The sequence below is a fragment of the Dreissena polymorpha genome, chromosome 2 (genome assembly GCF_020536995.1).
Source record: "Dreissena polymorpha isolate Duluth1 chromosome 2, UMN_Dpol_1.0, whole genome shotgun sequence".
Classification (NCBI taxonomy): Eukaryota; Metazoa; Mollusca; class Bivalvia; order Myida; family Dreissenidae; genus Dreissena; species Dreissena polymorpha.
The window spans coordinates 108,364,826-108,391,253 of NC_068356.1; the positions used below are offsets into that span (position 1 = coordinate 108,364,826).

The 26,428-nt window shown below is 34.0% G+C and overlaps 1 protein-coding gene and 1 long non-coding RNA gene across 7 annotated transcripts in view; one reads left to right on the top strand and one right to left on the bottom strand.

Annotated features, from left to right (window-relative positions):
• Nucleotides 1–3,458: 3,458 nt before the first annotated feature.
• The window catches only part of LOC127868402 (lipoxygenase homology domain-containing protein 1-like), a 30,630-nt gene continuing 7,660 nt past the window's right edge, over nucleotides 3,459–26,428 (bottom strand). For 2 of the 5 annotated variants that reach the window (XM_052410162.1, XM_052410165.1), the window contains exons 2-12: nucleotides 24,236–24,376; nucleotides 20,870–20,937; nucleotides 20,123–20,287; nucleotides 18,294–18,449; nucleotides 17,828–18,002; nucleotides 13,474–13,724; nucleotides 11,963–12,101; nucleotides 8,920–8,985; nucleotides 7,627–7,793; nucleotides 7,173–7,259; nucleotides 3,459–6,882 (exon numbers count right to left, since the gene is read on the bottom strand). In XM_052410162.1, the coding sequence (XP_052266122.1) occupies nucleotides 6,040–6,882; nucleotides 7,173–7,259; nucleotides 7,627–7,793; nucleotides 8,920–8,985; nucleotides 11,963–12,101; nucleotides 13,474–13,724; nucleotides 17,828–18,002; nucleotides 18,294–18,449; nucleotides 20,123–20,287; nucleotides 20,870–20,937; nucleotides 24,236–24,376 (2,258 nt within the window). In that variant the 3' untranslated portion in view covers nucleotides 3,459–6,039. Of the gene's footprint in view, nucleotides 6,883–7,172; nucleotides 7,260–7,626; nucleotides 7,794–8,919; nucleotides 8,986–11,323; nucleotides 11,351–11,962; nucleotides 12,102–13,473; nucleotides 13,725–17,827; nucleotides 18,003–18,293; nucleotides 18,450–20,122; nucleotides 20,288–20,869; nucleotides 20,938–24,235; nucleotides 24,377–26,428 lie in introns of all 5 variants that reach the window. The other 3 variants (XR_008044111.1, XM_052410163.1, XM_052410164.1) reach the window with 3 other exon arrangements.
• LOC127868433 (uncharacterized) lies at nucleotides 9,169–10,379 on the top strand. Of its 2 annotated transcripts, none has more exons than XR_008044122.1 (3): nucleotides 9,169–9,301; nucleotides 9,346–9,741; nucleotides 9,786–10,379. It is a non-coding gene; the product is annotated as an uncharacterized LOC127868433 (long non-coding RNA). The 2 variants fall into 2 exon arrangements; XR_008044123.1 differs by having other exon boundaries at nucleotides 9,169–9,257.

Below are 26,428 nucleotides of genomic sequence, written 5' to 3' on the forward strand. Positions count from 1 at the left end.
TAAGTCTGCTTGTTTATCAACACATATGCTGTAATGATAAACTTTTAAAATTGTCTTTCATTAAAACTACAGAAAATTTTCATCATTATTTAATGGGAATATTGACTTCAATAAAAGATTTTGGAATTTGTTGGTTTAAATTATTGAAGTCGTATATTAATACATTTGGTTAAATATTTGCTTTGTATTTATTTTTGTTAAATTTCTGACATTTTAAGACCTATACATGTATATATCAGTATTTATGTAATTGTTACACATCTACTTATCCTTGGATGGGTGCTATGTTGAACAATTGATTTGTTTGGAATGGTCTTCTGTTATATCAATGTATGGCTTTTATTGAATGTCCTATGGTAAATGAAAATAAATAGTATTAAAATAAAGCTGGTTCATTGTTTGTATCATATGTAGTTCATCAAAACAGTAAGCATATTGTATTCGTTTAGTTCATCAAAACAGTAAGCATATTGTATTCGTTTAGTTCATCAAAACAGTAAGCATATTGTATTCGTTTAGTTCATCAAAACAGTAAGCATATTGTATTCGTTTAGTTCATCAAAACAGTAAGCATATTGTATTCGTTTAGTTCATCAAAACAGTAAGCATATTGTATTCGTTTTTGATAAAGATGTAACTTATATATGCCTGTCCTAGAGAAATCACCCATGATGGCGGGCAATCAGGCAGTGTCAAGAATGATGTCCAGTCAATTACAAACACAGTGAATATGGGAGCATCATCTAGCCTGGTTATAATGTTTGTTATGGGACATTAAGCACTTCTGAATGATGGCCCGTAAATTACTATAAAAAAGCATACTTTGCCTTGTCAATGTTTGTGGGCATGTAATGTTCACTTAGTGTTAGAACCAGCCAAATGGCATGAAGCATTGCTCATGAATCAACTCAAATATGCCAACTTAATATTGTCAGCTCTCTAACAAGTGGTTTTACATTCAAAAACTACAGTTTGCATTAACCAATCTTTATTCAACTTAGAATATATCAACCTTGACGGAGACTATCTTGGGACTGTATTTCTGGTTAGTCGGGTCAAGGTCACCGTTAACAAAAAAACAAAAAAAAAAGTTCTGCTCAATGATTTAGGCTGCTTACATGGAGATCTACTATATGATTTGGGGTCAAGGTCAGTGTTACTCAAAATAGAGAAACTGTTTCCTAAGAATAACTTGAGATTGGATGAAAGTAATGCATGGAGATTTTGCGTGTATGTTGCAGTCCTGTAGACTTAGCTTGGTATAGCATTTCATGCCAGTTGTGTAAAGGTCAATGTCATTGGAGCTAAACATAGAACACACAGTTTCTGCTCAATTACTTGAGTTAGGATGGACCATTTTTAATCGTTTTTTTTTAAGAGGAAAACAAAAGAAACTCGTTGGAATAAAAGTGAACCTAAACATGTAGCTTGTCTAGAAAATGGCAGACAGGTCGTTGCTAACGAGTGCGCCCGATTAATCGATCGCTGATTGGTGGATCAATTCTAGTGGGCGGAGCGATCATAGATAAGGCTTCATGTCAATTGTTCTGAAACTTTGAGTGTTGAGTGTAGGTAGCTATCCTACAGACCAAACTTGAGATTGCAAATTAATTATTTTAATTATATAAGATTATCATGTTTAAGGATGAAGACCTGGTTTTCTCATCATACCATGTTTTCCTCAAGGTCAAAATGCCTGTTGTGGAATAGGCTATAAATTATGTGTACCTTAATAACAAAGGTGCACACATGCTGCATTAATTATGTCTGTTACACAACATTTGCTTGTGTGTCCAGTGACATATGGGGGGGAGCACCTTTGGAACGTGTACTGGTTTAAAATATTATTTGGAATTGTAAAGTAACACATGCAACCATTTGGTTATGTGTTGAAAGAACAATAGTTGCATTGTTGTCAACCTATATGCTGAACCAATAGATATAGAAAAACAATAACAATTATATTAGTGAAGTGATGGATGCTCCCAAATCCCTTCCCATGAAGTTTTCAAATCCAGGACATAGCATCTGAGTAATGCTCAGTGAAAGAAAATGGGATGCATGGACAAAGTGGTGTTTATAACAGCAAATTTACCGCTCTACTGAAGGCTTAGTAGGAGGGGAAATCTTGCATACCTGGCACTAATAAAATATTGTGTGCATGTCCTTGATTGCAGATAGTTCATGGAAATAAAGATTAATCAACTTGACACAGTATGCCAAACTCAGAATTTGTCCAATGAACACAAAATATCAAAGGAGAGTCTTTTGGTATGTTTCAACAGGACAAACTTCCCTGCATCATATATAGCAGGACAATGAACAGATAAAACACTTGACACGTTTGTTGCGTATGTCTTTATTATGCCTACAACATTTAATAATAAACAAAATAAATTAATAATCTACAATACTTAAAACATAACATGGCATAATAATCATTATAAATTCTGTATCTATGTTACTAATTAAACCTTAAGAAACAAATTTGTTGAAAATAGTTCTGGATACAATTAATGCTCAGCTCAAGTGTGCAAAGCTAAAATAATTTTATTCATAATTCATAATTATAGGCATATATTTTGATCCATTTATACCCTGCTACAAAAGCTAATGTTAACGGGAAAAAACCCACTAAATTTGGACAAAATTTATTTACTTTTTGTGAAAAATCAAGTTTAATCTAACCAAGTTAACACGTAATATAATTTAGAATTTCAAAGTATTCGTGTTAATTACAGAATATAATAAAATGGGAAATAAACATGACGTGAAATCAGGTGTTTATTCTAAAAAAAATCATTCACCTTTTGCAATAAAAATCCCCATCTGAAGAGCCTGTCCTCCTATTACCCAATGGTGAAAAAACACTGGCACTTGTTATAACAGCATAACAGTACAAATAGCATACTGTCATGACAAAAGAACATTTTGCATGACAATAGTTATAAATGCAATAAAATCTACAAAACAATTCTAAAGATGAACAAAATGAATCACAGAATATTTGATTATTATATAATATATGATTGCAATAAAGGTATATAAGGAAAAACAAGGAATATGAGCCTATGCAAAATGATTATCACAAAACATGGGTGGTGCGGTGGTCGAGTGGTAACACTCTGGTCTACCATTCCAGATGTCCCCGGTTCAAATCCCGGCCGGGGCACTGGAAATTTCAGAAATGCTTCAAGTGTTTCCCACCCAACTAGAGATGTACTGGTATGATACCCAGGTAATTCTCGCGTGTATCGGTGCTATACACTGAGCACGTAAAAGAACCAAGGTATCTATTCGCAAAGAGCTAGGGTATCGCACCCGGATTCCTTGTATCCCAATACTGTCTCTTCTGCTTGCTGTCTCTTCAGCAAAACCAAAGGACCCCATTGGAAATAAGTGCTTGCACTTTCATGGGTTATCCTTGACCGCAAGGTCAAAATAAATACATACATACAACATTGTCCCTTTTAATTCTGATTTGTTCGCTGTAATAAACCAATCACAAGTTAACTAAAATATATCTGCTAATTATATGTAGTTATGTAGAAACAAATACACAACTATCACATTTTCATTTTAAAATGTTATAAATATCACATGCTTTATTTAAAAAAAATGCACATCATGATTGTTTACATGCATCATATTTTTAAACAACCAGAACAAAAGTGCTATGATTGCCTTTATGATTGCCTCAACTAAGTTCACTTTACACCAATTGTATTAAAATGGCTATAAAAGTGGTGACATGTCTTTTCCTGAAATTTGACTTGCTGACCTAGTGTTTTGAAGCACATAACCCAGATTCAAACTTTGGCAAGGTTTTGTCAAGACGAACATACATGCAAAGTTTTGTCAACAAAGGATGAAAATGTGGCATCTAAGATTGGTAACAAGGTAACAGTGAAGACCACAAATGCTCACCATGAGCACTTCTTAATTAAGATTTGGTTCATTTAAACATACATTTTCATAAATTATATTATCACATGCCATGCCCTGTTTCCCATGTAATATAACCATTACATATATTTTTATCTTACACATGTGTAATATACTTTTTAAGCGTTTTCATTGGCTAAGTTTTCGTTTATTGACCAATCGCATTTTGTTACTTTGCTGAAATGACGTTGCAACGTCAAATGACGTCACGAAATGTAAACAACATTCGGGATTTATCAATATGTTTGCGTAAATATTTATTTAATTTGCTCATTTAAAAGCATGTGATAAAATAGATCTGACACTCGTTGTCATATCATACCGTATTTTATTAAACTCGTCCAGGAAATTGTTTATTAAGCTCACCAAAGGCTCGCTTACTAACAAAATTCCTGAACTCGTTTAATAAAATATGGTATGATATGACAACTCGTGCCAGATCCAATATAAATGATTGTAGAACTGTTAAGTACATCTTTAAAGCAAATACTTTCAAACAAGCCAAATTTAGTCTATTTGTGCAAGCTTTCTACTGCATGCAGCAGTTCTAAAATAAAACTAATAAATAATTTGAAAACAAAAACTTAATTAAGCATGCCTGTGACTGCTCACAACAAATGTATAATGAAGTTCTTCTGCTGGACAATATGGCTAAAATATAACAATTAATGAATTTCATAAATATATATGAACTTTGCTCCACAATTAATAAAAAAATCTACATAAACAAGAGATGTGTTTGTCTGAAACACAATGGCCCCTACTGCGCCACTTCGAAGCCATATACCAGGTATTTGACCTTTGACCTTGAAAGATGACCTTGACCTTTCACCACTCAAAATGTGCAGCTCCATGAGATGCGCATGCATGCCAAATATGGAGTTGCTATCTTCAATATTTCAAAATTTGACCTTTGACCTTGACTTTGAAGGATGATCTTGAACTTTCACCACTAAAAAAATGTGCAGCTCCATGAGATACGCATGCATTTTAAATATCTAGTTGCTATCTTCAAAACTGCAAAATGTGACCTTTGACCTTGAAGGATGACCTTGACCTTTCACCACTCAAAATGTGCAGCTCCATGAGATACACATGCATGCCAAATATCAAGTTGCTATCTTCAATATTTAAAAAGTTATGGCTAGTGTTAAAGTTTTCAGACGTACGGAATATTTGACATTTGACCTTGAAGAATGACCTTGATTTTCACCTTTCACCACTCAAAATGTTCAGCTCCAGGAGATACACATGCATGCCAAATATCAAGTTGCTATCTTCAATGGTGAAAAAGTTATGGCCAATGTTAAAGTTTTCGGATGTACAGAATATTTGACATTTGACCTTGAAGGATGACCTTGACCTTCACCTTTTACCACTCAAAATGTTCAGCTCCAGGAGATACACATGCATGCCAAATATCAAGTTGCTATCTTCAATAGTGAAAAAGTTATGGCCAATGTTAAAGTTTTCGGGCGGACAGAATATTTGACATTTGACCTTGCAGGATGACCTTCACCTTCATCTTTCACCACTCAAAATGTTCAGCTCCAGGAGATACACATGCATGCCGAATATCAAGTTGCTATCTTCAATGGTGAAAAAGTTATGGCCAATGTGAAAGTTTTCTGACAGACGGACAGACGCCATATATTAGACATTTGACCTTGAAGGATGACCTTGACCTTCACCTTTCACCACTCAAAATGTGCAGCTCCATGAGATGCACATGCATGCCAAATATCAAGTTGCTATGTTAAATATTGAAAAAGTTATGACCATTAAAGTTTTTGGACGGACGGACAGACTGACAAACTAACATACTGACTGACGGACAATTCAACTGCTATATGCCACCCTACGGGGGGCATAAAAACTACAAATTTAAGAAACTAAAATGTATCACACTATTAACATTTGTACAAAAACAACTTACATTTAAGCAACATGACTATGATGGATTTATTAATATGTACACTATAAACAATCAGCACATCGTAGTCACAATGAAATATCTAACATGTTATAAAACTGCAATTAGGAACTTGTTGCACTTAATATTGTAGTTATTATGTAAAAATAATTACAAGTCAATTAATGTTCCTTATAATATGTTGTCAACGCGGTAGCCTCTAGTTCGCGAACCACTAAACCGTCATCCTCATTATCAGCAAGCCATTTGTTACAGTGAAACATGCATTCTTCATACAGGGGTACTTTCAATTCACTCATGGCCTCATCATCATGTTTATCATCTCCCCTCTGTCCTCCGACCTTTCTCAAACTTGATGCACTAGTGCTCACACGACGTTTACCTGTATCAGTCATCACTGCATCTCGATCATGGCTAGCTGAACGCCCCCTCTGGTTACTTTTTGATCTGTTACTAACTGATACCGCATCAGTGAAGTCTTTCCGCTCTTGATCATAACTGCGCCGCCCATCAGGCCTTGCTGATCTAGGCCTCAGTCTTCTCTTTTCTTGAGAAGAATATTTCCCATCATCATCATCATCTGTTTCTTCCTCTTCCTCCTCCTTTTCTTCATCCCTGTGTTTCTTTTGCTTGGCAGCAGACGACAATACTGACCCAGGCCCTTTATAACTAGCCTGTTTGCGTATGGCTGATTTCGGTCGTTTTGACAGCTTTGATTCTTCATCTGAATCAGAACTGTCTTCAGAACTACTAGAACTAGAAACTGTGTAAACATTTTCTGACTTATTCTGTTTAGTTTTTAAGTCCTTCTTTTTCTTTTCAGCTGTTCTTCCGTCATCCTCATCATCATCTGTTGAGTCATTCTCATCAGCATGGGTATTTTTCTTTGATTTCTTTTGTTGATCTTTTCCATCACTTTTGTTTTTCTTTTGTTTAAGCTGTTTCTTCATCGCATGAAGTCGTTCCCTTGCTTCATCTTTGGGAATGTATCTTCTCACAGTTACCTGAGAATAATAATATATGTGCAGTGAAATAAGTGAAGCATAATTCAGAGGTCTATAACCTTGATATGGATTGTCTATTGTTGGTACTTTTGAAATTTGTAAAATAGTTATCTTTGCATTTCATTTGTATATTTGTGAATACCAGCATGCATGATATTTCTTTTTTATTCACAACAACAAACGTAACAATTATTTGTCTATTTATGAGGTCCAAATTTGGGGCAACATTCTTGTTTGGAGATTTAGACAGAACTACAAAACAGTATGATTTCTTTGCAATAATGTGTTACCTTTTCCAGGAACCATCCTGCCCCAGGGTTGGAGTTGTCATGGCCGATGATTATGTGCTTGATCTGGCCAACATTCACTGCCTTCAACTGGTAGTAAGTAAAAACAATGGTAGAAATAGTATATTTTGCAATATCCACATGAACTCTCTACCAAGAAGTCCTATGTAGATATACATGATAAATTATAATACAGACTTTTTCAAGTTTTTGTAATTTGTATGTTTATTTTATGAAAAATGTAATCTGTAACATGATATGGTGAAAGAGCAGAAGATATCAAAACTAAATTTAATGGATTATCAATTGTATAATATAATTTTATAATTGAAAGATAAATACACAAAATAAATTAAAGCATTCAGAATGTCTTTTTATAGGCAAAATGTTGTTAATTGCAGTTAAAATGTTTTCCTGTATAAAAAATATTCACCTTAACTAATCGACAAAAACAAACCTCAAAATTGTCGGTCATGCCACGCTCAAAGTTATTTTTCGGATTGTCCAGAGTGAGTTTTGGGGTCATTCCTTTCTGACCAACCATCTGGATGAAGACATTTGCGTCCGTACCGGCAAAGCGAACATCTCCTGTCTTTGTAGTTATCATGTACCTGGTGTCAGTACCTGAAAAGATTTCATGAGATAACTTATATGGAAGCATGACTAATAGGAATGTACATGTAAACAAACACATGCCAGCGAAGCACTGTCAACATTTGGCAGCTGTTTAAATGCCCATCAACGGTATATTATTTGTTGTTGTTTTAGGTTTTTCACTTTTTTAGCCAAGACATTTTAAGTAAACTACCAGTATTAAAAAAAAACAACAAGTAAACATCTTAAAACACATGCATAAAACATATGTAACGGTAATTGTGAATAAAGCATGCTGATTTGACACAGTGTTTTCATGTATACATACATTTTATACAAAGCCAAAAAACTAACTATTCAGCAAACATGTTTAATATGGATTAGTATGAATAGTTGTTTTTAGACCACAGCCCACATGGTTTCCAGAGTGATACTGACGACAATCCTCAATCAATATGTAGAAGGACAAACAGGTGCTCACAATAGCGAGGAGTTTCAAAGTACATGTACATTTATATTATTACTTCATATTGTATTAATGGAAATTTAATAATTTGTTTTCTAGCAATATTTTTTAAGCACAATTTTAAATGTTTAATATTGGACAAAGCAGTCATCAATATGAATACATTGCAGGCTATATTTACATTGTAAAAACAATGTGATACATCTCAGAGTTGTTTGTATTCAAATATCAAAATTGGTTAAGTATTTTCAATGAAAAATGCAAATATGAATTGTACAAAAGTGATAATACTCTACCAAAATTGAAACCAAGTTAACAGGAAACCACAAGAATCAACACAAACAGAGCCCAGCCATGCAATCGTGTACTGTAAACTTACCATGAAGTACTATATCACAGTATAACAAATAAATATCATGCAATAAGTCTCCAGTTTAAACAAACTATTCTGTCAGTAAATGGGTGCTTCTTAACATACTAAGCAACACAAAGTCAACAATTGGGTAAATAAACATGCCATAAAACATCAATTATTTTGAATAGTTGAATAGTAAAACAAATTAAAGACACAAACAAATAATAAAATAAATGACTATGACAAATCAAAAGATTTTGTCACATAACCACTTATACATTAAACCAAAAGGCTACACATAACCTGTATGCTTCAGTCTCCAGATAAACATTTACCTTTCCCGCTGGTGGGTATTTGCAAATGTTTATGCACATTCTGCAAAGGGTTCCTTGGTAATTTTGCTGCTTTGGTTGAATGGAAAGTTAGGGTTATCTATTGTATCTTGTATGTATTGTATCTTATAATTTATGATATATACATAATGAACACATACATAGATACTGGTATGCCTTACCACTTGCTCTGGGAAAATATTATTCATGTCCATAAAGTGACATCCCTGATAAGCCTGTGCAGTCTTCACAGGTGAATCAAAGTTGACACTATCCCCTTTTATACAGACTGCACAGGTGAATCAAAGTTGACACTATCCCCTTTTATACAGACTGCACAGGTGAATCAAAGTTGACACTATCCCCTTTTATACAGACTGCACAGGTGAATCAAAGTTGACACTATCCCCTTTTATACAGACTGAACAGGTGAATCAAAGTTGACACTATCCCCTTTTATACAGACTGCACAGGTGAATCAAAGTTGACACTATCCCCTTTTATACAGACTGCACAGGTGAATCAAAGTTGACACTATCCCCTTTTATACAGACTGCACAGGTGAATCAAAGTTGACACTATCCCCTTTTATACAGACTGCACAGGTGAATCAAAGTTGACACTATCCCCTTTTATACAGACTGCACAGGTGAATCAAAGTTGACACTATCCCCTTTTATACAGACTGCACAGGTGAATCAAAGTTGACACTATCCCCTTTTATACAGACTGCACAGGTGAATCAAAGTTGACACTATCCCCTTTTATACAGACTGCACAGGTGAATCAAAGTTGACACTATCCCCTTTTATACAGACTGCACAGGTGAATCAAAGTTGACTCTATCCCCTTTTATACAGACTGCACAGGTGAATCAAAGTTGACACTATCCCCTTTTATACAGACTGCACAGGTGAATCAAAGTTGACACTATCCCCTTTTATACAGACTGCACAGGTGAATCAAAGTTGACACTATCCCCTTTTATACAGACTGCACAGGTGAATCAAAGTTGACACTATCCCCTTTTATACAGACTGCACAGGTGAATCAAAGTTGACACTATCCCCTTTTATACAGACTGCACAGGTGAATCAAAGTTGACACTATCCCCTTTTATACAGACTGCACAGGTGAATCAAAGTTGACACTATCCCCTTTTATACAGACTGCACAGGTGAATCAAAGTTGACACTATCCCCTTTTATACAGACTGCACAGGTGAATCAAAGTTGACACTATCCCCTTTTATACAGACTGCACAGGTGAATCAAAGTTGACACTATCCCCTTTTATACAGACTGCACAGGTGAATCAAAGTTGACACTATCCCCTTTTATACAGACTGCACAGGTGAATCAAAGTTGACACTATCCCCTTTTATACAGACTGCACAGGTGAATCAAAGTTGACACTATCCCCTTTTATACAGACTGCACAGGTGAATCAAAGTTGACACTATCCCCTTTTATACAGTCTGCACAGGTGAATCAAAGTTGACACTATCCCCTTTTATACAGACTGCACAGGTGAATCAAAGTTTACACTATCCCCTTTTATACAGACTGCACAGGCTAATCTGGGAAGTAACTTTATGCACATGCATTAAGCCCCATTTTCTGATGTACTTAATCTGATTTCACTAATACTCTTAAAAAGAGTCAATGAATCTTACAACCATTTATTTTAATAACTTGAGAATGTTTTGTAAATGTGAAGAAGAACAAACTTGTACATAATTACATTAAATAGATTCTATACATTTAAATAGATTCCATAATTTGTTGTGGTACTTCATTTTATGAAACAATGTGCATTAACAGTTTATAGTAAATGGTAGTTAGTACAATTTAGGTATAACTGGACTGTTAAAATTGTGTTATTCAGGTAAAAAGGTATGTTAGTATGTATTCAGCTAAAAGACAGCAACCTCAAACCGATAATCAATGATCATAGTAAGGAAACAATGAGTTCTGATTTATGATGCATTCATGCTTGTTGTGTGAATCACTTCAAGAACTGTATGATGTTTATTATTTCAAAATATGTTAATATGATTTTGAAAATTTGTGATTCATTCATTAGCGTTAATTCACAATTCAATTATCTATTGCTTTATGTTCCTGCTTCAGTTTGTTACTACAGTGCACAAAATGTTAATGTTTCAAAGTCAACCAATCAACATTTCAACAGTTTGTTTGTCTGCTTATTACAATGTCTTCTACAGTTTATTAAAGAAAGGTTAATCATCTCATCATGGTACTCTGCGGCCAAATTACAGCATTTCAAGGAAGATTTTACAAATAAATGAAGATGAGTAGTGCATTGTTGTCCCTATGGAGGAACAGGGAGTGTTTGTGCACTTGTCAGGTAATGCAGAAGGGGGGCGGGGATGATGCAAACTTGCCTTCATGAATGTTTCCAGGAATCACAGCTTAACGAGATGTATACATGTAATAATAATTTGATAACCTAAAATGGGCTTGTTGACAAGACTTTGTATTAAAAACAAACATGTTTAAATTAAATTATCTGTAATGCTTAAATCGAAAATCTTACCTTAAATCTTAACAAACAAACTGACAATTACATAAAGAAAAATATAAAGTAAACCCCAACAACATTGATTTGCATTTGTTTGAAATATGTAATTATTGGGAAAACAAGACTGCATGGTGACTCAATTACTTAGCCATTCAGGTTTACAAATATAGGAATGAACATTTCAAATAATAAAGTGATACAAAAGTTTAAAAAAATACAAAGAAGATTATTATATATCCTTTCCTAAATTTCTCTTTCAAACATTACATAATTTTATTATGCAATATTATGTCATCTTCTGGAGCGTTCAATTATTGTATATATGATACTATATAAAGTATTTTTCTTTTTCAGATTGGCAGGAATTTTGTGAATCCTAAATGTGCCAATATGTAAACATTTAAATTGAAATTTTGATTTTATTTAATTAGCAACTTTGCAGTCTTGTAATATCCATATCATTTTTAGTTTTCAAAACAAAAACCTCAATCATCAACCATACCAGTTTGTAGCTCCTTGGGCAGTTTTTTCTTCGCAGAAATTTCCCGCCAAAGTTTACCATCACCTTCGTCCTTGGCTATCCAACCACCATATGTGAAAAAGTAGAGGTCTTTTGGATGCTCACTGTCTTGAATGACAACCTGCATTGGACAATCTAAGGTTAAAACTGAATTTGTATTGCACCCAATAAATGTGTTATTATATTAAAAGCAATCTCAGGAAAAATTTCAAACTTATAAACACTTTAATTCATTTAATTTATAATGACAATTTAGCAAATGAGTGTAACAATTTGCATTTGTTATTGACAAAAACAAAGAACAATTATTTTAGTTAAATCCTAGTACAATAAATTGCATAAAATGGTTTCTGTGTTCACAAATAATTACAGACAAATCCCTATGTATAAATTCAGATGTTTAACGATGCAAACTAAGTTTGAACATTACAAATATATATCCACATATAATTTAACAAAACATTCAAAAATCAAATCATGACCTTCTGATTGATTGGCATACAACTATATGTCCAAAAACCAATCAGACACAAATCCCTTCTCATTGAGTTCTATAACCTTGTAGAAAAACCAAAAAGACACAAACCCCTTCCCATTTTGTTCTGTTATCTTATCCAAGAATCAAACAGACACTAACCCCATTTAATTGAATTCTATAACATTGTCCAAAAACAATCAAACACAAATCCTTTCTTATTGAGTTCTATTACCTTGTCCAAAATCAAATCAGACACAAATCCCCTCCAATTGAGTTTTATTACCTGGTGCAAGAAACAAACAGACCCAAACCTTATGTCATGTTTTACTTTTACCTGGTGCAAAAGTCAGTTGGATGGAAACCCATTCAGATCGTCTTTTACCTTGTCCAGGAACAAACCAGGCACAAATCTAATCTGATTGTGTATTACCTTGTCGAAAAAAACAAAAACTGACAAAGTCCTTCACATTGTGGCATATTCTTTCCTTGTCCAAGGAACAATCAAAACCTAACCCTATTACGTTCTATTACCTGGTTCAAGAACCAACAAGAGACATACCCACTATTGTGTTCTTTAACCTGGTCCAATAACAACAAAGATGTTACCTGATCCAAGAACCAAGCAATACAAAACCCTTCCAATCATGTATTATTCTTACCTTGTTCAAGAATAAATTCAACATAAGCCCCTCTAGTTGTGTATTTCCTTGTCCAAGAACCAACAAAACACAAGACCCTTCCCATCTTGTTTTATTCTTACCTGGTCCAAGAACCAACAAGAGGCAAACCCCTTCCCAGTACTGGTGTGTATTATCTTGTTCAAGAACCAATCAGACACAAGTCCCCTCCGATTGTGTTCTATAACCTTGTCAAAGAACCAACCAGACGCAAATCCCTTCCCATTGTTTTCTATTACCTGGTCCAATAGTTATCAGACACAAACCCCTTCCCATTGTGTTCTTTAAACCTTATCCAAGAACCAACCAGTCAAATAAAACTTTCCATTGTTTATTACCTTGTCCAAGAACCAACCAGATGCCATGCCCTTCCCATCGTGTTCTATTCTTATCTTCTTCAGCTCTCCAATACCATTCATGTGGAACACAAACTTATCCACACTGTTTCTTTCAAACAGTTTCTTATCGCTAGTATTGTCTTTGAGGTGAATTTTCTTGCTGGTACCCAGGTTTCCAAACAAGGTTATGAAAATATGGGAGTCCGTCCCAGCCATGCGGTGCTTGCCAGTATGAACCTCTATAGTGTATTCTGGAAAAAGAACAATCATACCACATCATTTAACAATGCTTCTGCATTGCTTAAATAAAATTGCATGGTTTTAACTTAAGGCTTTGTATACACAGCTTGTTGAAAACAGCAAACACACAAAAAAGACGTCACTTTGTTTTTAATTGTTGATGAAGTTTGATTGTTTTGCCAGTAAATTTGTTATTTAATTTTTTTTTTAAACACACATAGAAAAATGGGAAATAAACGGTAAGTGTAGAATACAGAATTTAGTTTTCTCAGTTCATGAACATGGACAGCACAAACTTTTCTATGTTAAACATTTATTTATGTCCTAAATACCAAGTAAATAATAACATGAGCAGGCTGTCACAATACACAATAAGGAGGGCACTAGAATAATAATTACAGTTTTCATGGAAACCAACAAATGGGTACGTAACTTTGATCAAACAATTTGACAGTCAGGCTATAACATTTGCAAAATAGTATTATGTGTGTGTCCATTTTAAGCAATGAATTTCAATTATCAAATAAAAAATGGATGAAAGTTCGGAGTAGAATGGAAAATGTTCGGAGAAGAATGGAAAATGACAAGGCTGTTAGACCTAGCAGTGCAATAATCTCATATTGGAATGGCAAACTGATTTCAAAATGGTTTATCGTAGGGTCTTTTTTTTGCAACTTTGATTTAAATGTCATGTGGAATTAATATATTTTTGAATTTATGTCTTGTGGAATCAATTCAAACACTGATTTATATATAACAATATTTATCCAAAGCAAAATAGTACTTTATGACAAAATGTCCACATAAATTTACAAGTTCTGTGGTCATACAATTAAAATGGTATCAGTAATTTTTTTCCTTCTTTATGATTAGTAGTGGAAAACGGCAATTTCCAAATGGGGAAAAAATAAAATCTGAATTGCTGTCCATATAATCCCAATTGAAGGTTTCCAATTGAAAAAAATAATAAAAAATGCTACAATTTAGTTAATTTCTCTATTCAGCTCTATGGCTTGAACATAAGTAAATATAATATTGACAACCTGACAACACTTAGTTATCAATTTAATTTGTTTTTAGCAACATAGAAGATACAACAATTTCCCAATCCCACGACTTTATGACACAAATTTTCCCAATTTCAGGTTTTTTTTGCGCTAATTTTTTCCAATTGGGCTGGTACTGATACTTTTCACAATGGGCAAAACAAATTGCTGGGTATGGAGTCATGTAACTTTCCATCTGTCATGGTCAAATTATAATTTGCGTTTATAAACAAAATTTCTGTTTACAAACGGTAACTTGCTTTTAGTATCTATATTTTAATAAATTCAGACGTGCACAAATAAACTTTTAAAGAGTGGATTATACCAAAGGGATGATCCTGAAAAATTAAGCCCACAACCTGTTAACAATAGTCAGATCTTATGTAAATAACAAAGTGCAAGTTTTAAAACAATAAGATATAATCTGCATGCTTGTTTTAAACTACAAAGTATCAAAGTCAATCCCTTTATTGGAAACATCCAATGTTTCACAACAACTTGACCCAACTAGGTAGGCCAACATTACTGTTAACAGTCTTTGTGTTGTGAGATATGGTTGTTAATGACATTAAAGAATGCCATCATTATTTGGATGCACAGTTGGCTGTCAGTTTACTTAAAAAATATTTATCCAATTGTATCTATATACCAGGGGCCCGTCATATCAAAGATCGTACAACATTCTCACCTTACGATGCAATTTTCGAAGCGCTATTAAAAATTAACCGTCACATTTATAATTACTTTTGTTGAACATTTCCATTCATTTTCAAAGTTGCTGTCAAATATCCTTTATATTTGAAACATGCAAATCATAAACACTTATATTTTAAAATAATAAAATTAAATCGTAAGTTAACATTTTTGTACGATCTTTGATAAGACGGACCCCTGGCATGTAAATAAAATACTTTAAGCCAAATATAAGCACATTGTCAAGACATCCAATACTTAAAGGGACCCGTTCACAGTTTGGTAAAATGACATTTTCTAAATAATTCATATATTCCAAAAATAACGTATGCATTATGTTTGAATAGGCCAAATAATGATTTTTACTAAGAAAAATGTTTAAATATTGGTTCATTCACAGATTATCATCATTTGAAATTAGAAATTAATAGCTTTTGTAGCTCTTTTCCTCCATAAAATGGAAATTATGTTGCATATTAACTTAACATAGTGGTCATGTTTCAGTCACGAACTTGAAAGGCTTTGGGCGCAGTGGAAGTGAGTTGCCATTTGCTACCAGAGGACCTGGGTTAGAATCCTATACCAGAAGACTTGGGTTAGAATCCCGTACCAGAAGACTTGGGTTAGAATCCCGTACCAGAAGACTTGGTTTAGAATCCTGTACAAGAAGACTTGGGTTAGAATCCTGTACCAGAAGACTTGATATAGAATTTCGAACCAGAAGACCTGGGTTAGAATCCCATACCGGAAGACTTGGGTTACAATCCCGGGGACGGCAATCTTTTTTATTCAAATTTTTTCTTACAATTAAAGTTAAGACGATGAAAACATTGCAGATTTGTTAGTAAACTCAAAAATGCGAATATCTGTGAGTCCCTTTAAGCTAAGGGAACATTTTTTGACGTTCTTTAGGTTGTTTACATTGTAAATAATAGATGCCATAAAATGGATTTAAGCTGCTAACTCAGGCATAAATAATGCCTTAAAATAGGTGTATTGGGTATCATAGTAAAAGGCTTCCATCTAATGACACACATGAGGAATTAACTATTAAAGTGTATTAGTGAAAGTATATTCAAATTTATTATATACCTGTTTAATGCTTTTAACAAAATACAGGTTGTATCAATCGTTGAAATAAAAAATTCCGTATTACGCTACTCGCTGTTTCCAATTCCGTATTACCATACTAGCCGGACTACTTCGACCCATTTAATGACGTCACATTACACACACCGAAAATATAAATATTTTATATTACGAAATATATTACGTATTACATCGTGTGACGTCATTTCTGTGAATAGTGAACAATAGATTCTGTGAACAATAGTTTTATCTAAACTATGTAAGGACATGTCAGACGTGGTGTTTTTTAACAGTAAACTATGTGTTAAAAACGTATTTTGGAGTGTGTGTTTATCATGCATAAATGTATATTTCGATAGGAATACAATAAAATAGTGTGGTTTAAACTAAGTTTCGATAAAGACATGGAAGATAGAAGTGGAAGTGCATATCGTTTAAACGATTTTGTTATTAACATTGGATTAAAGTTGTCAACTTAATTGTTATAACAATTGGATTAACGATTGCATTAAGGTAAGCGTGTCGGAAACCTGTGTTTTCCCGGTTCGAATGTTTACACGTTAATTTACATAAACTGTATTCATACGCGTCTTAAATAAACTATGGCGTACCGTTTTAGTCATTGTTTTGTCAGTTTTGTTAAAGTAAAAAATACATTTGTTAACTGTTTTCGTTAGTTGTTGTATATAATAAAAGGAATATTACGCTAGTCAATTGTTCCAAGCGTTTGTATCACTCTCGTGGCTTGTGCTATTTCGCATCACACTCGAGGCTCCGCCTTTCGTGTGATACGTCATCACACAAGCCACTCGAGTGATACAAACTCTTGGAATAATTGACTAGCGTAATATTCCGTATGTATTGATAGCATTTGGAATATGAAGAGAAAAACTTAAAAACAAAGGCTTGCCTTCACAGGGATTGTAACCTGGGACTTAATATGAGCAAAATCTAATGGGCTACCACAGGCCATTTTGGTTTTAGCTTTCTAAATTACTGAGGAAAAACATTAAAACTGCTTTACATTTCATCAGTTTTTATTGGTGATAATCAATAAACTGAATTATGTCGCAAACTATTTTTAAAGTCACAAATGGCATTTTACTTGCTTGAATATAATGAATTTTGTTTTCCTTTTCTTTTATTTGTTTTCCTTGTTCAATATTTGAACAAGACCCTTGTTTACTGCTTTGGTAAAAAAGAGTGTTTTTTTTTTCAAAACACTACCATGTATGTACCTATAACACCAGCAATGTATGTACCTATAACACCCGCCATGTACTTACCAGTGGGTTGATGTTCCACTTCCACGGCCTGCAGGTCCACCTTGTTGCTGTAGTGCGGCTTCATGAAGATTGACAGCCAGTCCCCCCACTTAAAAAGCCAGGTCTTGAGCGCCTTCATGTCTGTGACCAGCACCTTCTCCAAGTGCCAGGCCTGGGACTTCTTGATGCCCTCGTGCTTGCAGCCAGACAAGAGTTCATCATCATCATCATCATCATCATCATCATCATCATCATCATCATCATCATCATCATATCATCATCATCATCATCATCATCATCATCATCATCATCATCATCATCATCATCATCATCATCATCATCATCAGCATCATCATCATCAGCAGCATCATTACTTAAACACTTTAATACATTAATAAGTGTGTAACAAACAATACTTTTTGGAGGAAGCTTGTGTGAAGCACCTACAAAACACATACAACTTTTTTTCAATAATTACATATCATACCTCAATAGTCAGAATCTGAATATTTCCCAGGAATGGCCCTTTAATGAAGAAAACCTCTTTGGAGGCGCGAACAAAACAGAAACTGGAGGATCCTTGATTCTTTTTCAACTGCGTTCGAGACAAGTAACTGAGTGTGCCTTTCATGGATACAAACACCTGAAAAGTATAAAGGATATTGTTAAATTGATATCGTACATGTCATCAGACTGAGTTGCTAAAACAAGAGCTGTCAGAGGACAGCGCGCTCGACTATTCGAGTGCTTGACAGAATAACGTAAGCCATCACGGGGAAATTGTTCATATTCAATAATTTATTAGACGATCTTTCAAAAATAAAAAAAAGGAAAACAAAAATTTTTTTTTTTTTTTTGGGGGGGGGGGGGCAAAGGGGGGTTGAGAGGGGGTATGATGTGTGGTGTGGTCATTTATTAGATGATCTTTCAAAAATAAAAAAAGGAAAAAAAAAATTGGGGGGGGGGGGGGGCAGGGATTCTGGGTTGGGGCGTGGGGTATTGTTTGGGTAGAATCCATTGTGGTATTTAGGTAAGTGTTGTTTTGTCAAAGTATTAACAAAATCTGATCATAAATAAAGAAGTTATGGCAAGTATGAAAAATATTAAAGTAATATGCATATTATAATGGAAAAAGGGCCATAATTCTTACAAAATGCTTGATACAGTTGTCTGCTCTTGTTTATAGATTGGGGTCATGTTGGTAAAGAAGTTTGCAAAATATGATAGCAATATGTCAAGGGACATTGAAAATATTTCAGGTGGTATGCAAACTTTAACATAGATTTATCAATAATATTCATATTCTTAGTGAAAAAGGGCCATAATTCTTACAAAATACTTGATACAGTTGTCTGCTCTTGTTTATAGGTTGGGGTCATGTTGGTAAAGAAGTATAAAAAATATTAAAGCAATATGTCAAGGGACATTGAAAATATTTGAGGTGGTACGCAAACTTTAACATAGATTTATCAATAATATGCATATTCTAAGTGAAAAAAGGGCCATAATTCTTACAAAATGCTTGATACAGTCGTCTGCTCTTGTTTATAGGTTGGGGTCATGTTGGTAAAGAAGTATGAAAAATATTAAAGCAATATGTCAAGGGACATAGGAAATATTTGGGGTAGTACGAAAACTTTAACATTTGCACGCTCACGCTAACGCTCACGCTAACGCTCACGCCGATGCCGGGGTGAGTAGGATAGCTCCACTATATATATTTCATATATAATAGTCGAGCTAAAAATGTTCAGCCAGATAAGCTAAAAGGTATTACGGACAAAGCTTTTTTTAGCAAATCAAAAGGGAAAACATATAATAATGATATTATTTAAAAAAATATAGACATACTATCATTTAAAAAAGCTTTAATGTGCATGTCCTGTGAAACATTATTTTTCTTCATGTCTAAAAAAGTTCAAAACTTTAACTGCAAGTCTAGTAAACACTGATCTAAGTCGAGTTCCCGAAAATTAACAGCCAAAATACACTTTCGGCCAATAACTGTTGGATCAAGTTAATTATGTAAATTGATTGTAAACTTGATGTGTTTGATAACAATGTTGTGTATTCAATTATTTCCTACATTTAAATGGTTGAAGGACGACTTGCTCAAAACTCTTACGGTCTGATCAGCCAGAAGCCTGTAGACTTTATAGTTGAAGAAAATTCATATAACAAAGAAAATGCTAATCAAACTTTTGCAAAATAGTTAAGCATGCATTTGTGTTAACCTTAAACTTATGCATTTATTTTTTCATTATTGTGATTGCTAAAATAATTTGTGTGCAAAGCACCGAGCATCAAACTATTGACCTTGGCATCTGTGCCTGCATTGCAGACGTCACTGGTGAACACTTCCACTTTGTACAGTCTCTCCCTTATTGGAATCTCCTTCTCCTCACTCAAGGAACTGTGTCTTACTCTCGGCGGAGGTGCAATGTACTCTATTTTTCTACGTCCTTTGAATTTCTTTTTTGTCTGTAAATAAATACATAGAGGACGGTGGATTATCGATTTTAACTCACAAGTGATCATAGAAAATAATATTTTCACAAGTGGCGCAGCCACGAGTGAAAATATATATTTTCTATGATCACAAGTGAATTAAAATCGATATTCCACCGAATCCAACACATTTTCTTTTTATTTAATGCTTTTTTTCACCGTTTATATACATTGTAAACGAGTTTAACTAAAGAATTTCGCTGGGATAATGACGTCATTTCGTCGAAAAAATGACGTCATTTCACAGTAAACAGTGAAAATTATCGATAATTTTCACTGATAATTTTCACTGTTTGAAACAGTTAAATTATCAGTTTTAATTCACTGATATTTCTCTATAAACCACCGGAAAGCATAAAATAAAAGTCTGTAAACATCAGTATGTAATGGAAGAATACAAAAAAAGAAGAAAAAGTGTTCTGTAAGTCCTGAAAAGGAATATACAATCATTTGTGGCACAACAAATGCATCTATCAAGGAATTTTATGGTTGCAGATGTATTTCATTTATCAGGGAACTTAGATTGTTTTAAATTTAAATGCGACAAAAGTTTACCGTGTGCTTGAGCATGTGCACTCTGTGCTCGTCCATAGTTGAACATAAATTGCAAAAGGTGTTCCGTGCTGAAACATAAGAGACAACCAAATGAAAGATGTTCCAAAGCTGAATCAAATAAGTGATAGGTATTGCATATAACTACTTACAGTCTGTTATAATTATAAATAATAACAATCAAAGCGCTGAAGGCACTGAAGATGTTCGCTATTGCATAATTTAACACGCAATTCATTTTTCAAAATCAATCGCAAGTTTGAAATGAACACATGCCATTCAACTTTATAAAGTGTGTGTCATAATGCACGGGTCGAGTTTTGTGTGCACTTTTTATCATCCTTATTATTTCATAGAAATAACTGACAAAATAAAAACAACATGCTTTTTGGATGTTCTGAAAGCATAGAAAGTATGATGAACATGGTAATGAGAACTTAATATAAAGAAAATTTGCAGTCACCATCATATTAAAGGAATATTTTTTCTAATATCAAATAACTATCTCACCAACAATATAAATTCATAATGAAAGTTCCGTGTACAAAACTTTTGATTTTTGACACCATTTACAATATCAAAATATACAATAATCTTCGTATCTTGTATATGGAGGAATAAAGTATATAAACATTGCTGTTTATGCTTTACTTGTCATCCGAGCAGTTCACACGGTGTCAACAACGCTGACATAAACATAGGTATAGAGCACTAATGCACTTTTAGGCGTAGCTGTTTTACTCAGTTTTCATCTTAGTGACTTTTACATAACGTCAACAGACACGCATGAATATTTTCGAATATTTAATAAGCTGATTCGAGATACAACCTCTGAATTTTTGCTACATCACTGCGTATGTGCTCAATTCAAAGGATGTAGCACTGTTCAGTGTAAGCAATTCCGGACTACTCTCTGTATGCTTAAACGACACAAATTGTGGCCCTGTTACAATTACGCGTTACAATCCATCTCGCAGAATTTCACTTTCGCCTCCAAGATGAGAAAACAATCATAAGCGAAAAAGTATAGTGTCACGATAAGAGAAAATCGTTTAATTATCATACCACAATGTTTGCCATACTTGGTCAGCACGTCTGGAAATCATTCCTTAATGTGTGGATAGGCTGCCATTATTAACAAGTTTGCTATTTTGAATTCAATTTTGTATCAAAACGAATTGTTCTTAAATGTGGCATTTTCAATTCGCAATGAGATTTGTAATGACCCTCGTCATGCGAAAATGGGTCTTATTCCATATGCGCACATCATATAAATAGCCCACTCAGCTATCTCTCCTTCTGGTAAGGAGAAACATAACATATTGAGTGATTTTATAGCGAACAGCATCGCCTATGGCCTTGACTGCGCAAAAGCACATGTTGGGTTTAACAAACGCTTGCCGAAATGCATAAGATCCATTTTCGCATGACGGCGCTATTGACGTGTGATTTAAATGTGTCGAAAGAAAACTGTGTTTAAATCAAATATCAACATACGATATATTTCGATAGTGAAGAAAGATACTCATAACAAGGCATATGAGGACACATATGAAGTGCTCTCCCGTAGTATATTTTTTATCTACTCACACTAATGTGTGGTTTGACAATTCTAACACACATTTCATGCGGTGAATATGCAACTTACAAGTCAAAAACACAACACAATAGTTTAACTTTTGTTTTATTGTATTTATTTATTTAGAAAAGTAAATTGCAAACTTTATTTCAAAGTCAGCGTATACGCCAACTACATTTTTAAAAGATATTTACTGTTATAAATTTATTTAATATAATATATTTAGTTGTTTTTGGTTTTAGCGATTATAAAGCATTTACGAGGTTGCCTATAGTATGCCTGTAGTAATTGATGAACTCATATGAATATAAACAAGCTAAACCTTCTACTAACCTTCTACTATTGCGTTGCTAGCACCCATAAATACAAAAGATCGCCGCTATCTGTTGAGAACCAAAGAACGTTTTCCAGCATGAACAAGGTTACAAAACAGGTTATTCATATTATTATTATAAATTGTTTGTTATATTCGGGTTTAGCGATTATGAAACATTTTTTTGTTTTGTCTATCGTATCGCTTAAGTTATTGTTGAACTTATGTTCAACGTTTTATAAATTGAGAATATAAATAAGCGTTAAATTTTTCCCAAATCTATTAATAGCCTCAATTTACAACCTGTACTACGTCATTGAGGTGTATGAGAGAGCGTAACCTATTGCGTTGTTATCGGCCGTGGACTTTCCTTTGTTTATCGACAGGCGCATCTATTAATAGCCTCATATTATGAATGGCAAAAATACTACGTCATGAAGACGCTGCAGAAAGTGGACTATTTTATTCATTCATAAACAATCTCCGCGACACATACAATACGATCATTGTTTATTGATTCTTTTCTATAAAAGCACCATGAATATAATTGGAGAACTCAAACCTCTTGCATAAATTATACAACTCTTTCTCGCGCGGATACGCGTAGTAAGCGGGTATAGGGCTCCTAGTAGCTAAGCCATATCGACCTGAATTTTAGACTAACCGCCTTATTAGACGGTCGCTAAGCGACCATCTAAAAACTGTTGTTGTTTTTTTCTTTAAATGATTGGTTTGATACCCATAATGACAAGTCTGCATGTCTATGCTTTTGACAGGTGTAAATGATTAAAGGAGCCTTTTCACGTTTTGGTAAATTGACAAAATTAAAAAAAGTTGTTCCAGATTGGCAAATTTTTATTTTAGTTATGATATTTGTGAGGAAATATATATACTGAACCATGCTCTAAAATATCCTTTATATGCATATTTTGATGATTTAAAAACCTGAAAATTATAAAGCGTCGCAACGCGAAACGATTGAATAATTTGGATTAGTTCTGTTGTTGTCGTTATACTTGGGAAACTACTAGGATTGCTTATATAAGTAAAAAACACATCAGCTCATAGCATGAGCACGGATGGTCAGGTGGTCTAAGTGGGAGACTTTTTACTCCAGTTCCTCCAGGGGTCAGTGGTTCAATATAAAGCATTTAATGACAAGCTTCAATACATGCCAAAATCAGTGAAAAGGCCCCTTTAAGACTTTCTAGGCTTAAATATATAATTCAGAATTTAAAACCTTGAATTCATTACCATGCCTGAAAAAAACACAAGTATTAATACATCTTCAATACATGTATACTGGTAAGCATCCCAGCTACAATAAAGTTAAGATTACATACCACAAAATATGCACATCTATTTAAATGCTTTGTATGCAATCCATGTAAGTAAAGAGAAAATGCCCTATATACACTTTCTGACATGTCATTAAATACATGTTGGAATTAATCAGCAAAGTATTGTAATTTCTTACCTGGCGGGTCAACATACGAGTCCCCACCATCCGTGGAAGTAGGTTCACTCAGCAATTTCATTGTATTTGTGTCTGTGAACATCACATCGAGGCTCTGCCATTTGCCCAGGCCATGATCTGGTTTGGGAGTATTCACAACCGCTGTCAAGAATAAAATAATCACAAAGCTATAACAAGAATTAGCAAATCTCGTAAATCAAACTTGAAATTTGTTGACAGCACAATTGGTTCAATGTAAGATGGATTTACCAGGTTTTGAAACCATTTATTTCATGAAGGCAATCAACCTAATTATCACAGTTGGTAGAGAGCCATGAGTGTTCTGTCAGTTGTTGGTTTGAGATCGCTTGTCCTCAAACATTTAAATTAAGGCTAACAACTTGTTTGTCATATACAATTATACATCCTTTCAAACTATGAAAACCAAAACATGCAGTGAACTGATGTTGGCAAAAAATATATTTTCCTTTTAACAGTCTATGGCAAAAAAAAACATTGTCAGAAGTAAAGGCACATGAAAAACATATTTGTTTCAACAAATTCAATATTTGACACATTTAATGTAACTATCAACAAAAAATGTTTGAGATGGATTGAATTCATTATTCACATTCATGCATATATGCTAAGAAAATGAGTTATATAAAGTACCTAAAAAATAAATGTTCTAAAACTTGGGAAGTTTATAGGAAGGCCAGAAATTATGTTAATAAACTGAAAAGATTATCTGTGAATACATATTTCCAAGAGCGTTGCATTGGAGGTTGTAAATCCAAAGATTTATGGAAAACAATTAAACCTTTTCTATCTAAGAAATGCATCGGCTCACAATTTTTTTTATTTTAAATGAAAATTGTATCTGGCAACTCTAATGTAGCTGAAATTTTTAACAGTTTCTATGTAAAAGTAGGTGATGATATAGTTAAAGATTATCATTTTGACGAAAATAATCATCTCAGTATAAAAAAAAATCTTAGGTAAAAATTTTAGTAAAAACTCTTTCAATTTTGTCCCAACAACTAATACAAAGGTGTCTCAAATTATAAGTAAATTTAATGTTAAAAAGGCAACCGGAGTGGATCAAATTTCTGTTAAATTGTTGAAAATTGGCAGGAAGCCTCTGACTCCATTTTTTACACAATTGATAAATTCTACCATTTCTACTGGTACTTTTCCTGATAGGTTAAAAGAAGCTCAAGTCCCTCCTGTGTATAAGAAAAATAACTCTATGTTGAAATCTAATTATAGACCTGTTAGTATTTTGCTTGTCACTTCAAAAATATTGTCGAAATAAGAAGCAAGTTGTTCTTCAAGTACTTTGTCATAAATTTTGTTGTTCTTCAAGTACTGTCTCATAAATTTTAGATCAATTTTTGTGTGCCTTCCGGAGAGGACATGGATGCCAGACTACCATTCTCAGGCTACTGGAGGATTGAAAGAGGGCCTTGGACTCTAATCAGTATGTAGCTGCCATCCTAATGGACCTGTCCAAGGCCTTCGACTGTCTTGTACAAAACATTCTGCTGTTAAAGCTGGCATCCTATGGACTCTCTGAGAAGGCCACTGATACTCTTCGCTGTTATCTGTCAGACCGTAAGCAACAAATTAAAGTATGTGGCAATGTAAGTAACTGGGCAAATATCAAACAAGAGGGCTAAGATGGCCTTAGTTCGCTCACCTGAGAGGAGTCGGTTCATTTAATCTTTACCAAATGTCAAACTTGACCTAGATATTGTCCAGACAAACATCCTGGTCAAGTTTCATCATTATTTCATCTGCGAGTCATGATCAATGTACCTATGAAGTTTCATGATCCTAGGCGTAAGCATTCTTGAGTTATCATCCGGAAACCATTTTTGTAAGTTGAGTCACCGTGACCTTGACAGCCATTGTGTGAATACGTTTTTTGGCACTGTGACCTTGACCTTTGATCTAGTGACCTGATAATCAATAGGGGTCATCTGCGAGTCATGATCAATATACCTATGAAGTTACATGAACCTCTGCATAAGCGTTCTTGAGTAATCATCCAAAAACCATTTTACTATTTCAGGTCACCGTGACCTTGACCTTTGACCTAGTGACCTGAAAACAAGGGCTGTTTGTAAAACATGCATGCCCCCCATATGGGCTGTCCGTTGTAATGGCAGCCATTGTGTGAATACGATTTTTGTCACTGTGACCTTGACCTTT